The sequence below is a fragment of the Scyliorhinus canicula genome, chromosome 21 (genome assembly GCF_902713615.1).
Source record: "Scyliorhinus canicula chromosome 21, sScyCan1.1, whole genome shotgun sequence".
Taxonomy (NCBI): Eukaryota; Metazoa; Chordata; class Chondrichthyes; order Carcharhiniformes; family Scyliorhinidae; genus Scyliorhinus; species Scyliorhinus canicula.
In genome coordinates this window covers 39,143,456-39,161,563 of record NC_052166.1, presented here as the reverse complement: position 1 = coordinate 39,161,563, position 18,108 = coordinate 39,143,456, and the positions used below count along the sequence as shown (strand labels likewise).

At 46.4% G+C, this 18,108-nt stretch overlaps 1 protein-coding gene across 2 annotated transcripts in view; it reads left to right on the top strand.

Annotated features, from left to right (window-relative positions):
* The window catches only part of LOC119955943 (multiple epidermal growth factor-like domains protein 9), a 360,694-nt gene extending 342,989 nt beyond the window's left edge, over nt 1-17,705 (top strand). The window contains exons 5-6 of one of the 2 annotated variants that reach the window (XM_038782604.1): nt 4,304-4,567; nt 12,486-17,705. In XM_038782604.1, the coding sequence (XP_038638532.1) occupies nt 4,304-4,567; nt 12,486-12,955 (734 nt within the window). In that variant the 3' untranslated portion in view covers nt 12,956-17,705. Of the gene's footprint in view, nt 1-4,303; nt 4,568-12,482 lie in introns of both variants that reach the window. The other variant, XM_038782603.1, reaches the window with a different exon arrangement.
* The last annotated feature ends 403 nt before the right edge of the window (nt 17,706-18,108 follow it).

Sequence of the window (18,108 nt, the reverse complement as noted above, 5' to 3'; positions counted from 1 at the left end):
CTCCCCCGCATATCCGATCTGGTCAACAGGATCACGCAATACAAGGACTTCTCCACGGTGGACCTCTGGGTCACTGTCCGTGTGGAGTTTGCACATTCTCCCCGAGTCTGCGTGGGTTTCGCCCCCACAACCCAAAAATGTGCAGAGTAGGTGGATTGGCCACGCCAAATTGCCCCCTAATTGGAAAAAAATAATTGGGTAATCTAAATTTATTTAAAAAAAGAACCTGCCCTACTCCATCAAGGTCAGGACAGCCACTAGGGATTGCCAAATCTGGGTGGAATGCAAGCCGCACTTCTACCGACCAGAGAAAGCGCATCTAATAAAGGCTTCCCGTCCCTTTGAATGCCTCAGCATGGACTTGAAAGGTCCCCTCCCCTCTACCAACTGCAACACGTACTTTCTCAACGTGATTGACGAGTACTCCCGTTTCCCGTTCGCCATCCCCTGCCCCGACATGACCACAACCCATCATCAAAGCCCTCCACAGCATTTTTACTCTGTTCGGATTCCCTGCCTACATACACAGTGATTGGGGGTCATCCTTTATGAGTGACAAACTGCGTCAATTACTGTTCAGCAAGGGCTTTGCCTCAAGCAGGACTACCAGTTAAAACCTCTGGGGCAACGGACAAGTTGAGAGGGAGAACGGAACGGTCTGGAAGACCGTCCTACTGGACCTACGGTCTAGAAATCTCCCAGTCTCCCGCTGGCAGGAGGTCCTCCCGGATGCCCTCCACTCCATCCGATCACTGCTCTGCACCGCAATTAATCAAACACCTCACGAACGTCTCCTTGTTTTTCCCAGGAAGTCCTCCTCAGGGACCTCACTCTTGACCTGGCTGGCAGCTCCCGGGCCCATCCTGCTCCGAAAAAACATGCGGGCGCACAAGTCGGACCCGTTGGTCGAGAGGGTCCACCTTCTCCACGCTAACCCCCAGTACGCCTACGTGCCCGACAGCCGACAACACACGGTCTCCCTACGAGACCTGGCGCCCGCCGGATCCCCTCGCACACCTTCGCCACCAGTCCCACTCTCCACCTCACCGGTGCACCTCACGGCTGCCCCCTTCCCTGGAGAATCGGTTTTTCCGCCAGCCTTGGCTGGGCCTCCCCGCACACCAACGCACTCTGCAGAAGCTCCCTTCCCAGGTCAGTCAACCTCCCCACCAGTGCCATCTAAAGGTCTGGACGCCCCTTCCCAGGTTAGTCAGCCCCACCAGCGCCATCTAGAGGTGTTGAAGCCGCCACGGAGACCGAGTCCACGTTCCCAGAGTTACAGACGACTGAACCTGCACTGACATCCAGCGCCGGCCCTAGGGTTGCTGGCGCCCCGGGCAAGCTGAACTTCGGCGCCCTTGGGGAGGGGGGGCGGGGCCTGGGGGGGCGGGGGCGGGGCCTGGGCGGGGGCGGGGCCTGGGAGGGGGCGGGGCGGGGCCGGGGGGGGGGGGGGGACGGGGCCTGGGAGGGGGGGGGGGACGGGGCCTGGGAGGGGGGGGGGGCCTGGGAGGGGGGGGGGGGACGGGGCCTGGGGGGGGGGGGGGGACGGGGCCTGGGGGGGGGGGGGCCTGGGAGGGGCAGATGACATGTAGTTCAACGGAGGGTTTTTCAAAACTCTCACTGACAGTTTCAGCTTTTTCTCCCCTATGTTTAAAGAGCATGGGATTTTTATCCCCATGTTTAAAGATAAGCAAATTTTAAAAGCTTCAGACATGACATTTAAGCAGACCTTGGGGGTGAGGCTTCTGTATCTGGGTTCTGCACACCACTTAGCACACAGTAATAAAACTCCAAAAAAAGGCCAAATAACTAAGTGTTATAACTAAGTATACCTGTGTCACCACCTTTGCACTGCAGCTTTTTGGCTCCCCTGTTAATCTCGTTGCGCTTGTAAAGTGACCTGTGAATGAATGAGCGCTGGCCAGCTGAAATTTTTGGCGCTGAAACGGCAGCGCTGAAATCTTTGACGCTGAAACGTCCAGGCGCTGAAACGGCAGCGCTGAAACGTCGGCGCTGAACTGTCCCATTCCCCTGGGGGAGGGCGGCCACAGCGGGGGAGGGCGGCCACAGCGGGGGAGGGCGGCCACAGCGGGGGAGGGCGGCCACAGCGGGGGAGGGCGGCCACAGCGGGGGAGGGCGGCCACAGCGGGGGAGGGCGGCCACAGCGGGGGAGGGCGGCCACAGCGGGGGAGGGCGGCCACAGCGGGGGAGGGCGGCCACCGCGCATGCGCTGGTTGGCAGCGGCCCAACTGCGCATGCGCGGGACCCGAGTCGGGCGCCCCCTAGCACATGGCGCCCCGGGCGACTGCCCGAGTTGCCGGTGCCTTGAGCCGGCCCTGCTGACATCACTGCCAAAGCTCCGTCGATAGCAGAGGACGACCAAGGCCTCTGACCATCTGATTGCGTCACTGTGAACTGTACATAGACAATTAACGTGAAATGTACGTAGCCAATTGTAATTTTGCAAGACTGTACTATATTGTTGTAAATAGTTGTGACCAGTAGGCAAACGCAGTGCGAGGGTAATGCAGTACCTCCATAACCATTCATACTACCAGTTGTGCTATTTGACCCGTTCGTACTACCAGTTATGGGTTGTGCAACAAAGCCGCCACCCCCACCGGACTCTTTTTTTCAACAGGGGGTGAATGTGGTAGTATGACTAGAGGTATTACGGTATCTAACAATGCCGAGGCACCATTGGTGTATAAGGCTCGCTGCTTATTGGTCCATTGGTATGTAATACTTGTCATCTATTGATTAAGGCTGTAAGGTAGCTCCGCCCAGTAAAGGCGGGGTATAAGAGCCCGTGTATCCCCCGCAGCTTCCTTTCTGTACCTGAGTTGCTGGGGGAAATATCGAGCATATTAAAGCCTTCAGTTTCTGTGGTCATTGATAGTGTATCGGCGCCCACCGCAATTTTGGCATCGGAAACAATTCTCCGCCCAATCGTGTTTCCCGATTTCCACGTCGGCCAACGGAGAATCCTGCCCCATAACATTCAAGGTTTGGGCCAAGTGCTGGCAAATGGGATTAGGTAGGCAGGTCAGGTGTTATAGTGCCGGTGAAGACTTGATGGGCCGAAGGGCCTCTTTTGCACTGTATAATTCTGTGATTCGTCTATCAACAGCGTGGCAATACAAAAACACTTGCATTTATATAGTGCCGTTCATATCCTCAGGATGTTGTAAAAATGCTTCACAGCAAATTTGAAGCATACTTTCTATAACTTGTGGGCAGGAACAGTCAGGTTCTACAAACAGGAAACACGATGTGACCACTTAATCTGTCTTGATGTCTAGCAGAGCTACACTTCAAATCATGCCATGCTAGCCCATATGTGACAGCTCACTCAAAAAACAGCAACACATAGGGCGGCATGTGGCGCAGTGGTTAGTACTGTGACTGCGGCGCTGAGGACCCGGGTTTGAATCCTGGCCCTGGGTCACTGTCCGTGTGGAGTTTGCACATTCTCCCCATGTCTGCGTGGGTTTCACCCCCACAACCCAAAAATGTGTAGGTTAGATGGATTGGCCATGCTAAATTGCCCCTTAATTGGAAAAATAATAATTGGGTATTCTAAAAAAAAATTTAAAACAGCAACGCTCACTATGCCGCACTCCCTCTGTACTGAATTGTCGGCCTAGTTTACGTACTGAAGTCTGGAAGGCAGAATTCATAACTTTCTGACTCATAGGTCAAAGTGTTGCCGCAAGCTGACACCGCTGTATTAGAAAAGTAAGATTGATGTACACTGGGTCACCAAGTCTCCAATAGAATTGAATTTCTGTGTTCATGCGCAGTCCAGCCATATTCTGCAAGCCAGTGCATTATGGGATTGCAGGATCCAGGTTTGCTCGTACGTTCCACCGCGGAAGCAAAAAAAGACAGTTGCAATGATAATACCACCTACTCCTTCAAAAGTGTACTGATTAATCGTGAAAAATACCAAGAACCAGGACCAAAAAGATAACACTTTTAACCACAGTTTTATTGCTGCTTATGTATTTATAAACTTGCTTAATATCCGAACCTATTGAGGTGATTATTAGCTTCAACAGATCAATAGAAGTGGCAACATTGGCATAAAATTGCTGGATATACTTGTTCACCGAACACGCTGTGGCCTTTCTGGTACAATCAGATTGGGAAAATGTTTACTTGTCCCAATCAGTTACAAATACATTTGGTTGAAAGTGAAATCTTTAAAACAATTTATGAAGCAGGTTATATATACACAGAGTGCTGTGCCTTGAAGAAGCTTTATTGCTAAATCTGGATTCTTTTTTGTCCCCTCGTGCAGAGTCGGGCAAGGCAGTTTGTGACCAGTGCAACCCTGGCTACTTTGGCCCCGATTGTGGTGAGTGCACTGATGGCTACTACAATTCAGACAGCATCTGTGTGAGGTGTGAATGCAACAACAACACCAACGCAAACAGCAAGCAACCAGTTTGTGACTCTAAATCTGGGCAGTGCACGAGCTGCACGTTAAACACGACTGGCTTCAACTGCGAGAAATGTGCGGAAGGGTACGTAGGAGATCCCGTGGCAAGGAACTGCCAGATAGGTGAGGATCCTGTTTAAAAACACTTCATAGAATCATAGAATTTACAGTGCAGAAGGAGGCCATTTGGCCCATCGAGTCTACACAGGCCCATGGAAAGGGCACCCTACCTAAGCCCACACCTCCACCCTATCCTGACACCACCCTATCCCTGTTATCCCAACAAATCTTTTTTGGTCACTAAGGGCAATTTAGCACAGCCAATCCACCTAACCTGCACCTCTTCGGTCTGTGGGAGGAAACCAGAGCACCCGGAGGAAATTCACACAGATGCGGGGAGAACGTGCAGACTCCACACAGATAGTGACCCAAGCCGAATAGAACCTGGGAGCAGGAGCTGTAAAGCAACTGTGCTAACTACTGTGCTACCGTGCTGCCGTTCTGTGCTACCGTGCTACCCTTGGGCATCATCTCTTGTACATGATTGAATGTGAGCTTACATGGCTCAGGCACACAATTCAACTGACTCAGTTGTCTTTAAAAGCTGTCGGTAGATGGCAAGAAAGCAGGGCGGACATTTGCTAATTTTCAATGCCTTTGGGAGAAGAGGCAGTACAATAGCACAGATCCAATTGGTGGAGGTGCATATGGTGCCACACATTGCTGCACCAAAGTGCCAATCATATATGTTTGAGAATGAAGTCTAAACTTACCTTGAAGATAGTAAGTCATGGCCATGTCTCTCTCCCCCCCCCCCCCCCCCCCCCCCCCCCCGGCCATGATGTTCCGCACTTCACCACTGCCCTCTCAGTGTGGGAGGACCTCTCACACGGTCACAAGACAACCTGATTTCCTACGCCTGCAATGGAAGTTTATTTTATAAAGGCTTATATGCAACCATCAGCTCACCAAAAGCTAACAAGCACTGTTTAAAATACACTCAGAGTTTATTAATGCGGATTCTCACTTCATATTGACATTATCCCCCTCAGGTTATTTTATGTTGAAAACACTTGACACAAGCAGCCCATTGTGTACAACGAGCTGAAAGACTTAAGTTATTTTCAGGACCTTTTATGGTTGATAGTGATTCAGATCATATTTTTTGAAATACTGCTGTAAAAATTAATTGAGAAATTGCATTTTTCCTTCGCATCATACGGCAGTTTTGATTAGACCAGAGATACAACGGGAGAGAACAAAAGGGATTGTCGAGCATTAGTCAAAGCCCTGCTGTGTCAACTGCCACAGGCCCAAGTCAAATTTAGGTCACTTAACAATCAATTCTGGCTTTTTAGTTTAATTCGCAGCAACCGACACAGCATGATCTGCAGAGTGGTTCCTCTGCTCTCTCCATCATAACAAATGGTCTTCAAGATCATCTAATGTTTTTTGTAATTTTCCACCATAAAAGGATACCACACAGAGCAGGCCATTTGCTCCAGAATGCCAGTGATGACTCTTAAAGAGGTATTCCGTTAGCCCCACTGCTCCGCCCTTTCCCCAAAGCCCAGCAAAATCTTCCCCTCAAAAAAAGTATTTATTCAATTCCCTTACTTTTGAAAGCCACTATTGATTCGAGTGCCACCATTCACAGACAGTACCTGCCAACAAGAACACACATTGTAAAAAAAATCAATCTTTTCCTTGGATTCCCTCTGAATCTGTTACCACAAACTTCAGAACACCGTTCAGTGTGGGGGGGGGGGGGGGGGGGGGGGGGGGGGGCGAGAGATGGAGGGGAGGGGGGGGGGAAGAGAGATGGGGGGGGGGGGGCGGGGAACAAACACAACAGTTTCATTCATAAAGCCTGGATTGGAAGGATCCATCAGTAGATTGCTTGGGACTTTTTAATAGGTGGGTTACTGTGATGGGATAGAGCAGGTCCAGGGGCTGGATTCTCCTTTGGAAGGATCCTCCATTTCGTCGGCAGCTCACTCACGCCTTTGGATTTCCCGATGGCGTGGGGCTGCCCACAATGTGAGACTCCATTGGCTGGCTGCCGGCACAGAGAATCCCTGGGCTGCCGGCGGGGGCGTGCCGCACCAGAAAACGTTTGCGGCGGGATGGAGAATCCTGGCCCATATATTGGTTTTATTCATCCGTTTGATCAGTTACTATAGTACAGTGGCTCACGTATTCACTCCCGTCCTTCAGTTTGACCAATACTTAAGAAAGCCGGGAGCAAGGAAAAATAAAAAATTCAGCTCACTATCATTCTTGTTTCTCCAACAGCCCCACCCTAAATTCCTTTCTCTTCAATCTTTGACTGAGTGCAACGCACGCACACACACACACACACACACACACACACACAAAATATGGTACCCTCTGCATTTTAAGGTCACTAGTATCAGTTTACCTGAGTTTTCACAATTTTTTAGCTGATTGGTTAGTCATGACAACAAAACTTTTTTTTTTATAAATTTAGAGTACCCAATTATTTTTTCCAATTAAGGGGCAATTTAGCATGGCCAATCCACCTACTCTGCACATCTTTGGGTTGTGGGGGTGAAACCCACGCAGACACGGGGAGAATGTGCAAACTCCACACAGACAGTGACCCAGGGCCGGGATTCGAACCCAGGTCCTCAGCGTCGTAGGCAGCAATGCTAACCACTGTGCCACCGTGCTGCCCATGACAACAAAACTGAGCATCCTGGGATGTCACATCGCACCAATGTTGACATACCAGTGAAGCAATGCAGAGAAGAATTGAGGCTGCAGAGTTGTTTTTTAAGGCTGATAAAGGGCAGCACGGTAGCACAAGTGGCTAGCACTGTGGCTTCCCAGCGCCAGGGTTCCAGATCCCCGCTGGAACACTGTCTGTGCGGAGTCTGCACATTCTCCCCGTGTCTGTGTGGGTTTCCTCCGGGTGCTCCGGTTTCCTCCCACAGTCCAAAGACGTGCAGGTTAGATGGATTGGCCATGCTAAATTGCCCTTAGTGTCCAAAAAGGATAGGAGGGGTTAATGGGTTATGGGGATAGGGTGGAAGTGAGGGCTTAAGTGGGTCGGTGCAGACTCGATGGGCCGAATGGCCTCCTGCTGCACTGTATGTCCGATAATGCAGATATCTTGGACGAGTCACATTACCAATGAAGTGGTGCTAGTAAATACTGAGACCAAAATAACAGTGCTGATCAAGATCGGAGACAGTTGGAATTTTTTTGGCATGCAATAGGAAAGAAAGACCAAAAAAGATATTTGGAGGTTGATTGCCGGCTTGTACAGAGAATGGATCGAAAATTGATGTCAAAAACTTACGTAATTTATTTCAGTTTCATCATCCAGTTCCCTTTCAGTTAGATTTGAGATTACTAAATAAAATAGATAATTTTATACAGCATTACTGTCATGTTCCCAAGACGAGAGAACGAGATCATAAACTGCTTTTACTTGTTTGAAAAGTGGAATTTGCAGAACCAAAATGATGGTTGTTTTAGGTCACATGATTCAAAAGGCAATTACATTTTCTGGAAATTTAAGTTACAAGACAAAAGTTCAGTCCTCATCCTTTTGGAAGCTTATATCTCTCATTGCAGGGGTACGTTACAATTAATAAAACCAGGGACCAGGACCTGGTCCTATAACAAAAAGCCATTGAAACTCATTATACCCGCAGAAGGTGCTAAAAACCGCCGTTTATCACCTAGTCTGGAAAGTGTATTTTAACCAGAGGCATAAACAGTGCTCTTTAGCTAGTACAGCTATAACACCGGCATCGACCCGGCAATGTGTAAAATTGCCCAGGTATGTCCTGTACAAAGAAACAGGACAAATCCAACCCAGCCAATTACCGCCTCTTAGTCTACTCCCCATCATGAGCAAAGTGATGGAAGGAGTCATCAACAGTGCTATCAGGCGGCACTTACTCAGCATCAACCTGCTCATGGATGCTCAGTTTGGGTTCCGCCAGGGTCACTCAGCTCTTGACCTCATTACAGCCTTAGTTCAACCATGTACAAAAGAGCTAAATACCAGAGGTGAGGTGCGACCAAACGGCGTGCACCTAAGTAGCTTTTAAACCTCCTTAGGCGAGCTTACCCAGGATGTAGTGGCTTCCCGGTATCTACCAGCCTCTGCAGCAAGGCTGCAACTGGATGCCATTCAGTTCGCCTGTGGACCAGGCGAAATGGCACCTGGGGGGGTCTCCCAGGCTATCGGAGGCCAGTGATAGTGCGGTGTGATTCCCTGGCCCTCCCCTTGGAATGCTGACACCTTGGCACTGCCAAGGTGCATGGGTGGCACTGCCAAGCTGACATGAGCACTGCCGGGTGCCAGGATTGAAGTGCAAAGGGTGGCACTGCCAAGGGTCAGGGCCCGATGGGGGGGATACCCATGAAAGGAAGGGGTATGGAGGATGGGGAGATGCAGGGTAGGTACACAGGGGGTTGGATGACGGGTGGATATCCTGGAATGGGGGAGGCTGTAAAGGGGTGTGGGGGGCCTGAAGAGGGGGGACCCCCAAGGACCCCATAGCGGGGTGTCCTCACTTCCGGGGGGTGTGGGGTAGTACCCATGTGTGTGGAGTTGACACTGCCCGTGGTGGTGGGTATGGAGAACCCACAAGCTCACATTGAAATCGGGGCACCCTTTCAAAATGGCGGCCCGATCTTTGACTTCAGCTCCCCAGTGCTAAAAAAAATTTTTAAGTGCAGGCCAAACCGGTGAGAAACTCCCCAGGCTCCAAAAAGTAACTGAGAGCGCTCTATTACGCCATGTTGCACCCGGAAAGCAGCTCGCTGCGGCACAGCGCGGCCAATAGAAGCGGGATCACTTTTTAGCAAATCTGCATATTAAAGCAAGACAGCAGGTATCACTTTAATGTGCAGATTCCCGAGGCATGGGATCTATCTCTTTTGCCTCGAAGACCTTGGGCAACGCTGACCAGTACTGGTATCCACAAGGTACCACCCTGGGGGACTCCGATTCCCTGGGAGTCCCCCATGAGCACTGTTCCATCTGGTCCCTGTTTGTGGAGACCAGTACTAAACAGCGCTCACCCGAGGTCTCTGAGCGAAAGCAAATAGATCGCACGCCCGCCTTGGGTACCTTGGGAATTATAGTCTTTGTAAACCATCTTCACCTCACTGTGTCACCATCAACTTTAAAAATTCTGCAAAATCCTTCTGCAGCTGGCTGAACTGTAGCTTTTTCGTGAAGAAACCCTCCCTGGAATCTGACTTCCTGGACTCCACCAATCAAATGAAAGAATATTTAAGTTATCCATAGCTGTAAATGCTATGTGGATATTAAGTTGTGACCATTACCCTGGTCCGAATATGTGAATAAACTAGGTAAAGTCGCCATTATCCCAGATGACCATAGGCTGCTTTGCCCTTTGAGGGGGGGAGGGGCTTAACCTCAGGATCACCACAACTTAGCAAGGTTGAGAAGGCGGGGCCTTCATGAATAACCTCAGCCGGTACGGGAATTGAACTCGCGCAGCTGGCTTTGCCCTGCATCACCAGCTGGCTAGCCATCGGAGCTAAACCAGCCTCCTATACTTCTGATTAAACCCGAAAGAGAGCTTGCTGCAAGTCGCATTCAGATTGACCTCCCAGAATAGAGGGTTTGAGAAACATGCCACGGTCTATTTCAAAAATTAAAGCGTTCCTGCTTACGGACAAACAGCGAGAAAAATAAAGGAGTTTTGTCTCCTTCCCCTGTTCAATTGCCAAAAGGATACCAGATACCTTCACAGTAAGATTTTGATTTCAAAGTCAACTTTGATCAATGCTATAATAAGCAAGCCCGAGTTTAGGATCCATCACAGTTTTATTACATTCATGCCAAAAATCAATATCAGATCCATCATCAACATGAGGGAACCATTTATAAAACTGATACACGTAAGCTATGTTTCCTCGTTGATTAAATAAACATTTGGACTGGTAAATTATCACCATTATATGATTTTCATGGACTTGCATTCAAAGCCAGTGATCTTTTGTTTTAGATCACTGAACTTTTGCAATGCAAGTGTAACATTTTAGAAAAAGACAGATTTTATTGCTGCTGAAAGGTGCTGACGTGGCACCTGCTGGGCATTTTATCAAATATAAGGTCATGAAATAAGCTGATGATGTCATCTTTTGACAGGAATGCTAAATGTGTTGGCTTTCGGTACTTTGTATTTTCCATACACACAATTCACAATATAGAATTCAGCGACAGGGACCTGACGCTTTTTTTTAAGAACAATACAATTAATTAATTGTATTTATTAAGGATTTAGTGTTGAAGTGCTCATTCATGATTCAAAATGAATGGCAGGTGTTGCCACTTTACTATCAGGCCACCAGCTGTGAGTATGTTTCTTGTATTGACCAAATGATCACACAACTAGTATGTTAGTTCAAAAGACAGTTTATTATAAAACACAAGACTTATTTCTATGTGCAATAATACACACGGCTACGTATTAAACTACACCTATCAACTAAGATGACCTTTACTTAACTTCTTGATGACCGGCTCTGTGCAGGTAGATAAGGCCTTTATCTGAGTCCCCACATGTGTCGGCTGGAAATCGTCAGTTTTGTCTCGGCTGCGGCTCGTCTCTCTCTCTCTCTCTCTCTCAGGTAGCGATCGCGGATCTTGACCTTGGCTGGTCGTTATGCTGCTGTTGGAGTGGGCACAGGCCGATCCCAAAAGAGGCCGATCCCTAGCGCGCAGGGCTCCTTATCCTTCTTCTCTTTCGTGCCCTTTTGGGCGGGGTTAACTCAGGGTCCAATGGATCGATAGAGTCTCAATCACTCTGATCGATACCGACCAGTTAGGGGCAGGTACCTTGATGGCAGGGCGGGTCCTAGTCGTTATTGTTCCAAGTGTGTAAGCCTTTCCAAATAAGGGGGAGCAGCGCTGGGGAGTCTGCTACTGTTGCTATTCCTTGATTTGAGTTTATTGTCCTAGGGAAATCGATGATTGACCTTTAACAAGTGCAGGTTTCAGTTCGGTCTGGTTTTCCCTTTGCACAATATGCAGGGGCTGTGTGCACTGTCTGTGTCCTGGCTTGACCACAATTCTCATTACCCTTTGCAGGCGGCCATTTTAGATGGCCACACAGGCCACTGCTGACTGACTGCGATTCATTATATAATTTGCTAAATGCATCTTTTTTAACACTGTTGTCCAGAACATTACTGAGGATTGGTACAAATGCCTGGGCATTTTTGTTACAGTGGAAGAGTTTTCTGTTCATAAGCAGCATGAGCCACTTTACCATCAGCAAATGCTATTCGGCTAATGCACACTGCTGCTTTGGTGATTCAAGTGCCTTCAACGAGCATGAAAGCAGTGAGATTTTCTTTTATTTCTCCTGAGGTAGGATTTTCATTCAAGGCATTCAACACCAGAAGTGATGGGCAAGTGAAGAAGTAAATTAGAGGAAATCTATCTCCAGCTGCCTACACGCGGCTGGGGGCGAGGGAAAGAAAGAGGACATGGGAAGGTTAAGGATGCGTAGTTACAACATAATTTTACCTTATGGTATGGTACTTGCTATTTAAGTCTGGGTGGAGATAAACAAATGTATTTACTCATGGGGAATTGTTTCCCATTATGAATAGTTCGGAGACTAACCAGTCACGTACCATTTCTAGAATCTTTCCGTGGGAAGTCCTGTTGTAAATACAGTCTTATGGTTGCTCTGTTGTTAGGAATGAGAGATTTTACCTCGACAACTGCACCACAACATCCAAAGAAGACAAAGTGGCTGTATTCTAGTCTTCAAAACCAGACAGTAGCCGGCCCCTGAAAGTGTCAAACTAGTTCTACCCGAATTCTAAAGATTATTTAGTGACTTAGAGAGCTTTGCGAGAAAGGGGATTTACAGTGCTGATCAGGATTTACTTAGTTCTTGGGCTGTCCCATAATACAATAGATGTCTGCAGCCTGTCATAGATAGAACTGATATATTCTTCTGAAGTGGTTTACTAACCCTTTTCCTTTTCTCTGCCCTCCCATCTCGTCCAGAAGTAACTACAGTGCCGACAACAGTCTCCACTCCGACATCCACACCTTCAAGTACCACCACAACAATATCACCGTCAACTGCAGTGACAAACAGTACCTCAAGTACAAAGAGTCAGACATTGCGGTCAACCTTGTGGAGCCCGTCTCAAAGCACAGTGAGCACAGCCGAACCAATGACACCCGAAATATCATGGACTCAGTTTAACATCGCCGTGCTGGTAGTCATTATTGCTGTGGTCGTCCTGCTCATGGGTTTTGTGGCAGGTGTCTATGTTTACCGGGAGTACCGTAACCGGAAGTTAAACGCTCCATTCTGGACAATAGAGCTCAAAGAGGATAATATAAGCTTTAGTAGTTACCATGACAGCATCCCCAATGCTGATGTTTCAGGGCTGCTGGAGGATGATGTGACTGAAGTGATTCCGAATGGACAGCTGTCTCTTTCAACGCCAATGAACTCGTACAAGATATAAGAAGAAAAATAAAATCGCTGAAGAAGTAGGATTGGAGAAAGGACAACATACAATGGGCTAAGCAGTCGAGCTGTGGCTGTGGTGTAAGGCGGTCTGCTTCCTTGAACTGAATGGGTATTCAAGAGAAGCCCAGGGCCTGAGAAACAGACAGGAATTTACATTTTGTTTACTCGACACACGAGTGTAAAACACCCCAAAATAAGTTTCTATTTTTGTACAAATTTAAGATACAATGAAGTCTAGGTTCAAATGCTCTCCCAGTGTGGAGAAGGTGGATGATTATTTATCAGACTTTCCCTACTCACAAGAAACTCGCCAGTATTGTGCACTGCAGTGCAATTGAAAGACTTCTGCTCCTGTGAGATTAGGGGATGTCATTTTATCCAAAATGATTGAATTCTTCATCGAGGACCAGATGAAAAACTCGTGGACTCAAGTTTGCAAGCTATGAACAGTTAATAATTGTTGCCAAGGGAAAAGGGCAATAATCAAGTCGTTCCCCGTTGAGATTGCATTGGAGCAGCTACTGTTGTCACACAAGAACTCTGGTCTCCTTCCACACAAGGCAATGCTGCCTATTGATGTCATGCCCTTGCAACCACATCTGAGCTTGCTGCAAAAAGCTGAACGAATGGTCACTTCCAACAGAGGGTGGTTTAGTGCAATTGTAAATTTCTGCAAAAGACGCAAGCTAATCTCATGAATGGTTTCTTTAATTTGACGCATGAAATGGACCACGACCAACCTGCACCACTCTGTAATTAATCTTTATTAATATTAAGGAAAGATCGTTATCCAATGTCTTAAAATTAGATTTGCAATTAGAACGTTAAGTCCGGTTTGGGTGCAAGAGTCAATCTGGATCAAACCACCAGTATAACACCAAAGAGGTTGCAGGAAACAAATGATGTACTCAGACTGTCTTACCTGAAGTTACATCTTTGGGAGCCTGTGGTTCTTCAGAATAAGCAGTGAAAGGGAGTAACTAGCCGAGGCACCAGCTGCTAACTGAGAGGCTTCCATTCTTAGATCACTTAGTTTTCTTCCTGTATAGGTTCGAAGTACCACCCATTAGTGTTAATGCAGTATCCCCATTCCAAGTTCATCCTTTTTAAAACTCTGGCCTCTGTATCCCATATTTACTGTTCCCTTGAGAATGATAGGCCTTGATAACAGGAACTCTGACGCTTTGTCCTCGGGAGTCTATCACTATGGTAGTCAGCGGTCCAGAATCATTGAAAGAGGAGATGTGAAGATTGAAATACTCATTGATCTTTTACTGTGATGTAAATGTTTAAACAAATATTTTTAGTGGTCTTCTTTAATATCAGTCTAGTCTTTTCTTTTTTTAAGCCCCCCCCGCCAACCCCCATTGGTGGTTTGGGTCTGACACACAGTTAACTTGGTACTATCCAGTTAAACAATGTCATGATTCTTTAATGAAGTGTATTTGCATTTATGGAGGTTCCAAAGTCATTTAGTTCTACTGCACAGAACGAAACCTGCCTCTGACAACACTGTGTCACCAACACCCTCTCACACTTGGCACATGAAGGCTGAATTTCTCCAGTCCTCTCAAACGTCAGGACAAGATACCCTTAGATAACCTGTACACGCACCACTCCTGTCCTCACTAGCTTCTAGCACATTGCCTAACTCAACCAAGACCTTGTCCAGCAGATCTCCAAATCCCTCCCTGGTCTTGTTCTACTTTATGCTGTTTCTGCAATCATTTCTATTATCATAGAATAATACAGCAAAGCAACTCATCATTCGGTCCATCATATTTGTGCTGGCTCTTTGAAAATAATTATACAATTAGTCTCACTACCCTATTCTTTCCTCATAACCCAACATTTATTTCCTTTTCAAATGCTTATCCAGTTCCTTGCTGAAAGTCATTATTGCGTCATAACTTGCCACATAAAGAAACTTATTTCCCTCATGTGACTTCTGTGGCCAATTATCTTAAATCTGTCTCTTATCTTTACTGACTCTTCTACCAATGGAAACAGTTTCTCCTTATCTACTCTCATCAAACCCCTTGGTCAAACCCCTCACCTTTATAAGGAGAATAACCAAAGTCTTTCTGGTTTCTCCAGCTGACTGAAGTCTGTCATGCTAGTACCATCTCATCTCCTTGTGCATGCTAGTACCAATCTCCTCTGTATTCTCTAAGGCTGTGATGTTTGTCCCCAAAAAAGCGGTGCCCAGAATTGGAAACCCTTTCAGCTGAGATCTACCAATGCTTCATAAAAGGAGTTGGTTGTTAAAAGGCAACGGCTTTCAGGAACTTCACAAAACAATTTTTTTGAGTTACAAGTTTGGACCCTCTGCTCTTTAGACCATGGTCTAACACGAATCCCTCACCTTCCCTTCATTCCATTGTTATTAATTGTGACTTCAGCCATGACAGCCTCAACGGCGTTTTAAAAATGTATACCAAAAGCGAGGACGTTCTTCAGATCTCACGTAAATACCTGCGCAGTTACCGGGTACAAATTGTCAGGTGCCCAGCATGAAAACATGGGAGATGTTGGTGTAGTGGTAACATTACTGGGCTAGTAACCCATGGGCCCAGGTTAATGGCTTGGGGATACGGGTTCAAATCCTACCATGGCAGCTGGTGAAATTTAAATTCATAAATCTGGTATACAAAGTTAGTCTCAGTAATGGAGACCACGGCAACCATCATCAATTGTTGTAAGAATCCATCTGGTTCATTAATGTCCTTCAGGGAAGGAAGTCTTCCATCCTCACCTGGTTTCACCCACCTGTGACTCCAGCACCCTCCCCCTCCCAGCAATGTGGTTGACTCTTAAAATGCTCTCTGAAATGGCCCAGCAAGCCAGTCAGTTCGAGCAAAATTAAGGATGGGCAACAAATTCTGACCCTGCCAGTGACGCCCTCATCCCATGAAAGATAAAAAAGAAATTATTAACCGGGTTTCATCACAAAATGACGACAAAACTCCAAACGTGGAATGGAAATTGTAAATTGTAAAAAAAAGACGATCTAAGCAATGGACATAAATTACTCAGACAGATCCTCGACACACAAAAAAAACTTGGCAAAATATATTCTCTTCAGTGTTCAAAAGCATGAAGTCGCACCCAGCAGTTGCTCGAGGGATGGAATACATTCAATATATCTTAGTTTCAGCATTTTGCAGACTGTTAAGTTTATAATTGCTTAAGTCTTCAGCCCTGGAAACATGCAGCTATGTGGTAACTAGTTCACTTATCTCTTCATTTGTGTTGAAGCCGTTTGATTAATTTAAAAAGAAACAAATTATTAAAGTTAGGGGGAAGTACAAAGCAACAGCAGATAAAAGCACTTGCTTTCATTGTACAGTTGTTCATGCAAACTGGTTGTTACAAGGCAAGTTTATAAAAAAAAGTGACAACAAAATTTGTAAATACTTGTATTTAGAACAGAGTGTGAGTTTAAAGATGTTTATTGACAGAGTACACACTTCTCAGAGTACATACTTCTTCCCTTGAATGTTAAGTGTTTGTATTTAATGTATAAAAAGTATAGAACTCTTAAAATGATGCTGGCTTTTCAACACTGACTTAACACGTTGCTAAGTTTGACTGAAAGATTAGCGATATTGTACCTATCTGAAGGCTGGTGCTGGAGGAGAAGCTGCAGCCTCCAATACTGTAATAGCAAATCACTAAGAACCAGTAATATAACTACTTACTTGAGATGTGCAAATCCATGTATTTCACATCTATATTTTGCAAATCAAGTGAGAATATTTTCTGCCTGCGCATCAATTGCTGATTCTCATCTTGTCATGTGGAATTGAAGGGATATGCCGCCACCTGATCAATCGTCTGAGAAGACTGTTCACACATTGATATACATAAGAATGCATAATAATATACTGTTTCATTGACACCTTCAGTCATGTCTGCTGCGTATGTTTTCAAAATATAAATATGAAAAAGCAGGTGTCTCACAAAATTTTAATCTGTGTTGCAAGTGTTGAGAGCATAGCATAGTTGCATGATGATATTCTTGTTCCAAAACTGCTCAAGAAGCAAAAGCACACCTTTAAACCCATTAGAACCTTGTGTGTACTTACGTGTCTAATTTCGGACACTCCGTTCCTGATCCCATGGTTTCATGGAACATTGGTTGTTAATACATTCCATCCAAGCTCTCACTCAGTATCAGTTTTCTCACACATACTATGAAAACAAGTACATAGATGAAGCCTTACAAATCGAAATGAAAGCGATAATCACCCAGGAGCAATTATACTGAAGCCGGTGTTTGTCGAGTGCAAAGACAATCCTCCTAGCCCCGGGCACTCTGAATACATTTCTACACCCATGTTTACTGGGTTACTGATGCTGAAAATACTGGGATTTATACATCAGGCACGTACATTTGTGTCAGACTTGGGCACAATTAATTAAATTGGCTCAATTATTACACATTCCTGCAACAAGGTTTCTTACAGAGCAGCTTTGCAATATTGTGCAACACAATCATAGTGGGAGAAAAACAATAGAGCAGATGGCAGGAATGGATGTGCAATGGATGCTTCTCCCCCCCCCCCCCCCCCCCCCCCACTGTCCTGTAACCAAAATAACTACTAAAAAAAAGTCTTGTGGATGAGAGCAGAATTACAGGATTTTTTAACAATCCCAGGACTTCTATAATTTTGTAATCCCTGATTCGTGTTTACCAACATACTGAAACATGACCAGCAAATAAAAGAGGTTTAAACAAAGTATTTTGGGTGTTCTTTGTATTGTTCCCTAATTATCTGGTTCCTCTAGTGCTATTGACGGATGGGGAGCAGGTGGTGAGGTGGGTGGAACACTTATAGGGAGCTCCTCAAGCAGCCCAACCCCAGCTCCACAATGGAATTAGATGACGGCATTGCACCTCAACATCTGAAGGCCACACCTGGGAGAAATTGCCAGATCAGAGGCGAACAACAAGGCCTCTGAGATCGATGAAATACGACTCTCAGGAATCTGGTCACAGCAGATTTCACCAATCTGTTCAACAAGATGTGGACTGCAGAGGATGACAGGAGGTGAGGGGCAATGTGAAGCTGCCAAAGAAAGGGAAACTCAGTGATTGCAACAACTAGGCGGGCATAACACCGCTGTCAGCTTTTAGCACAATGC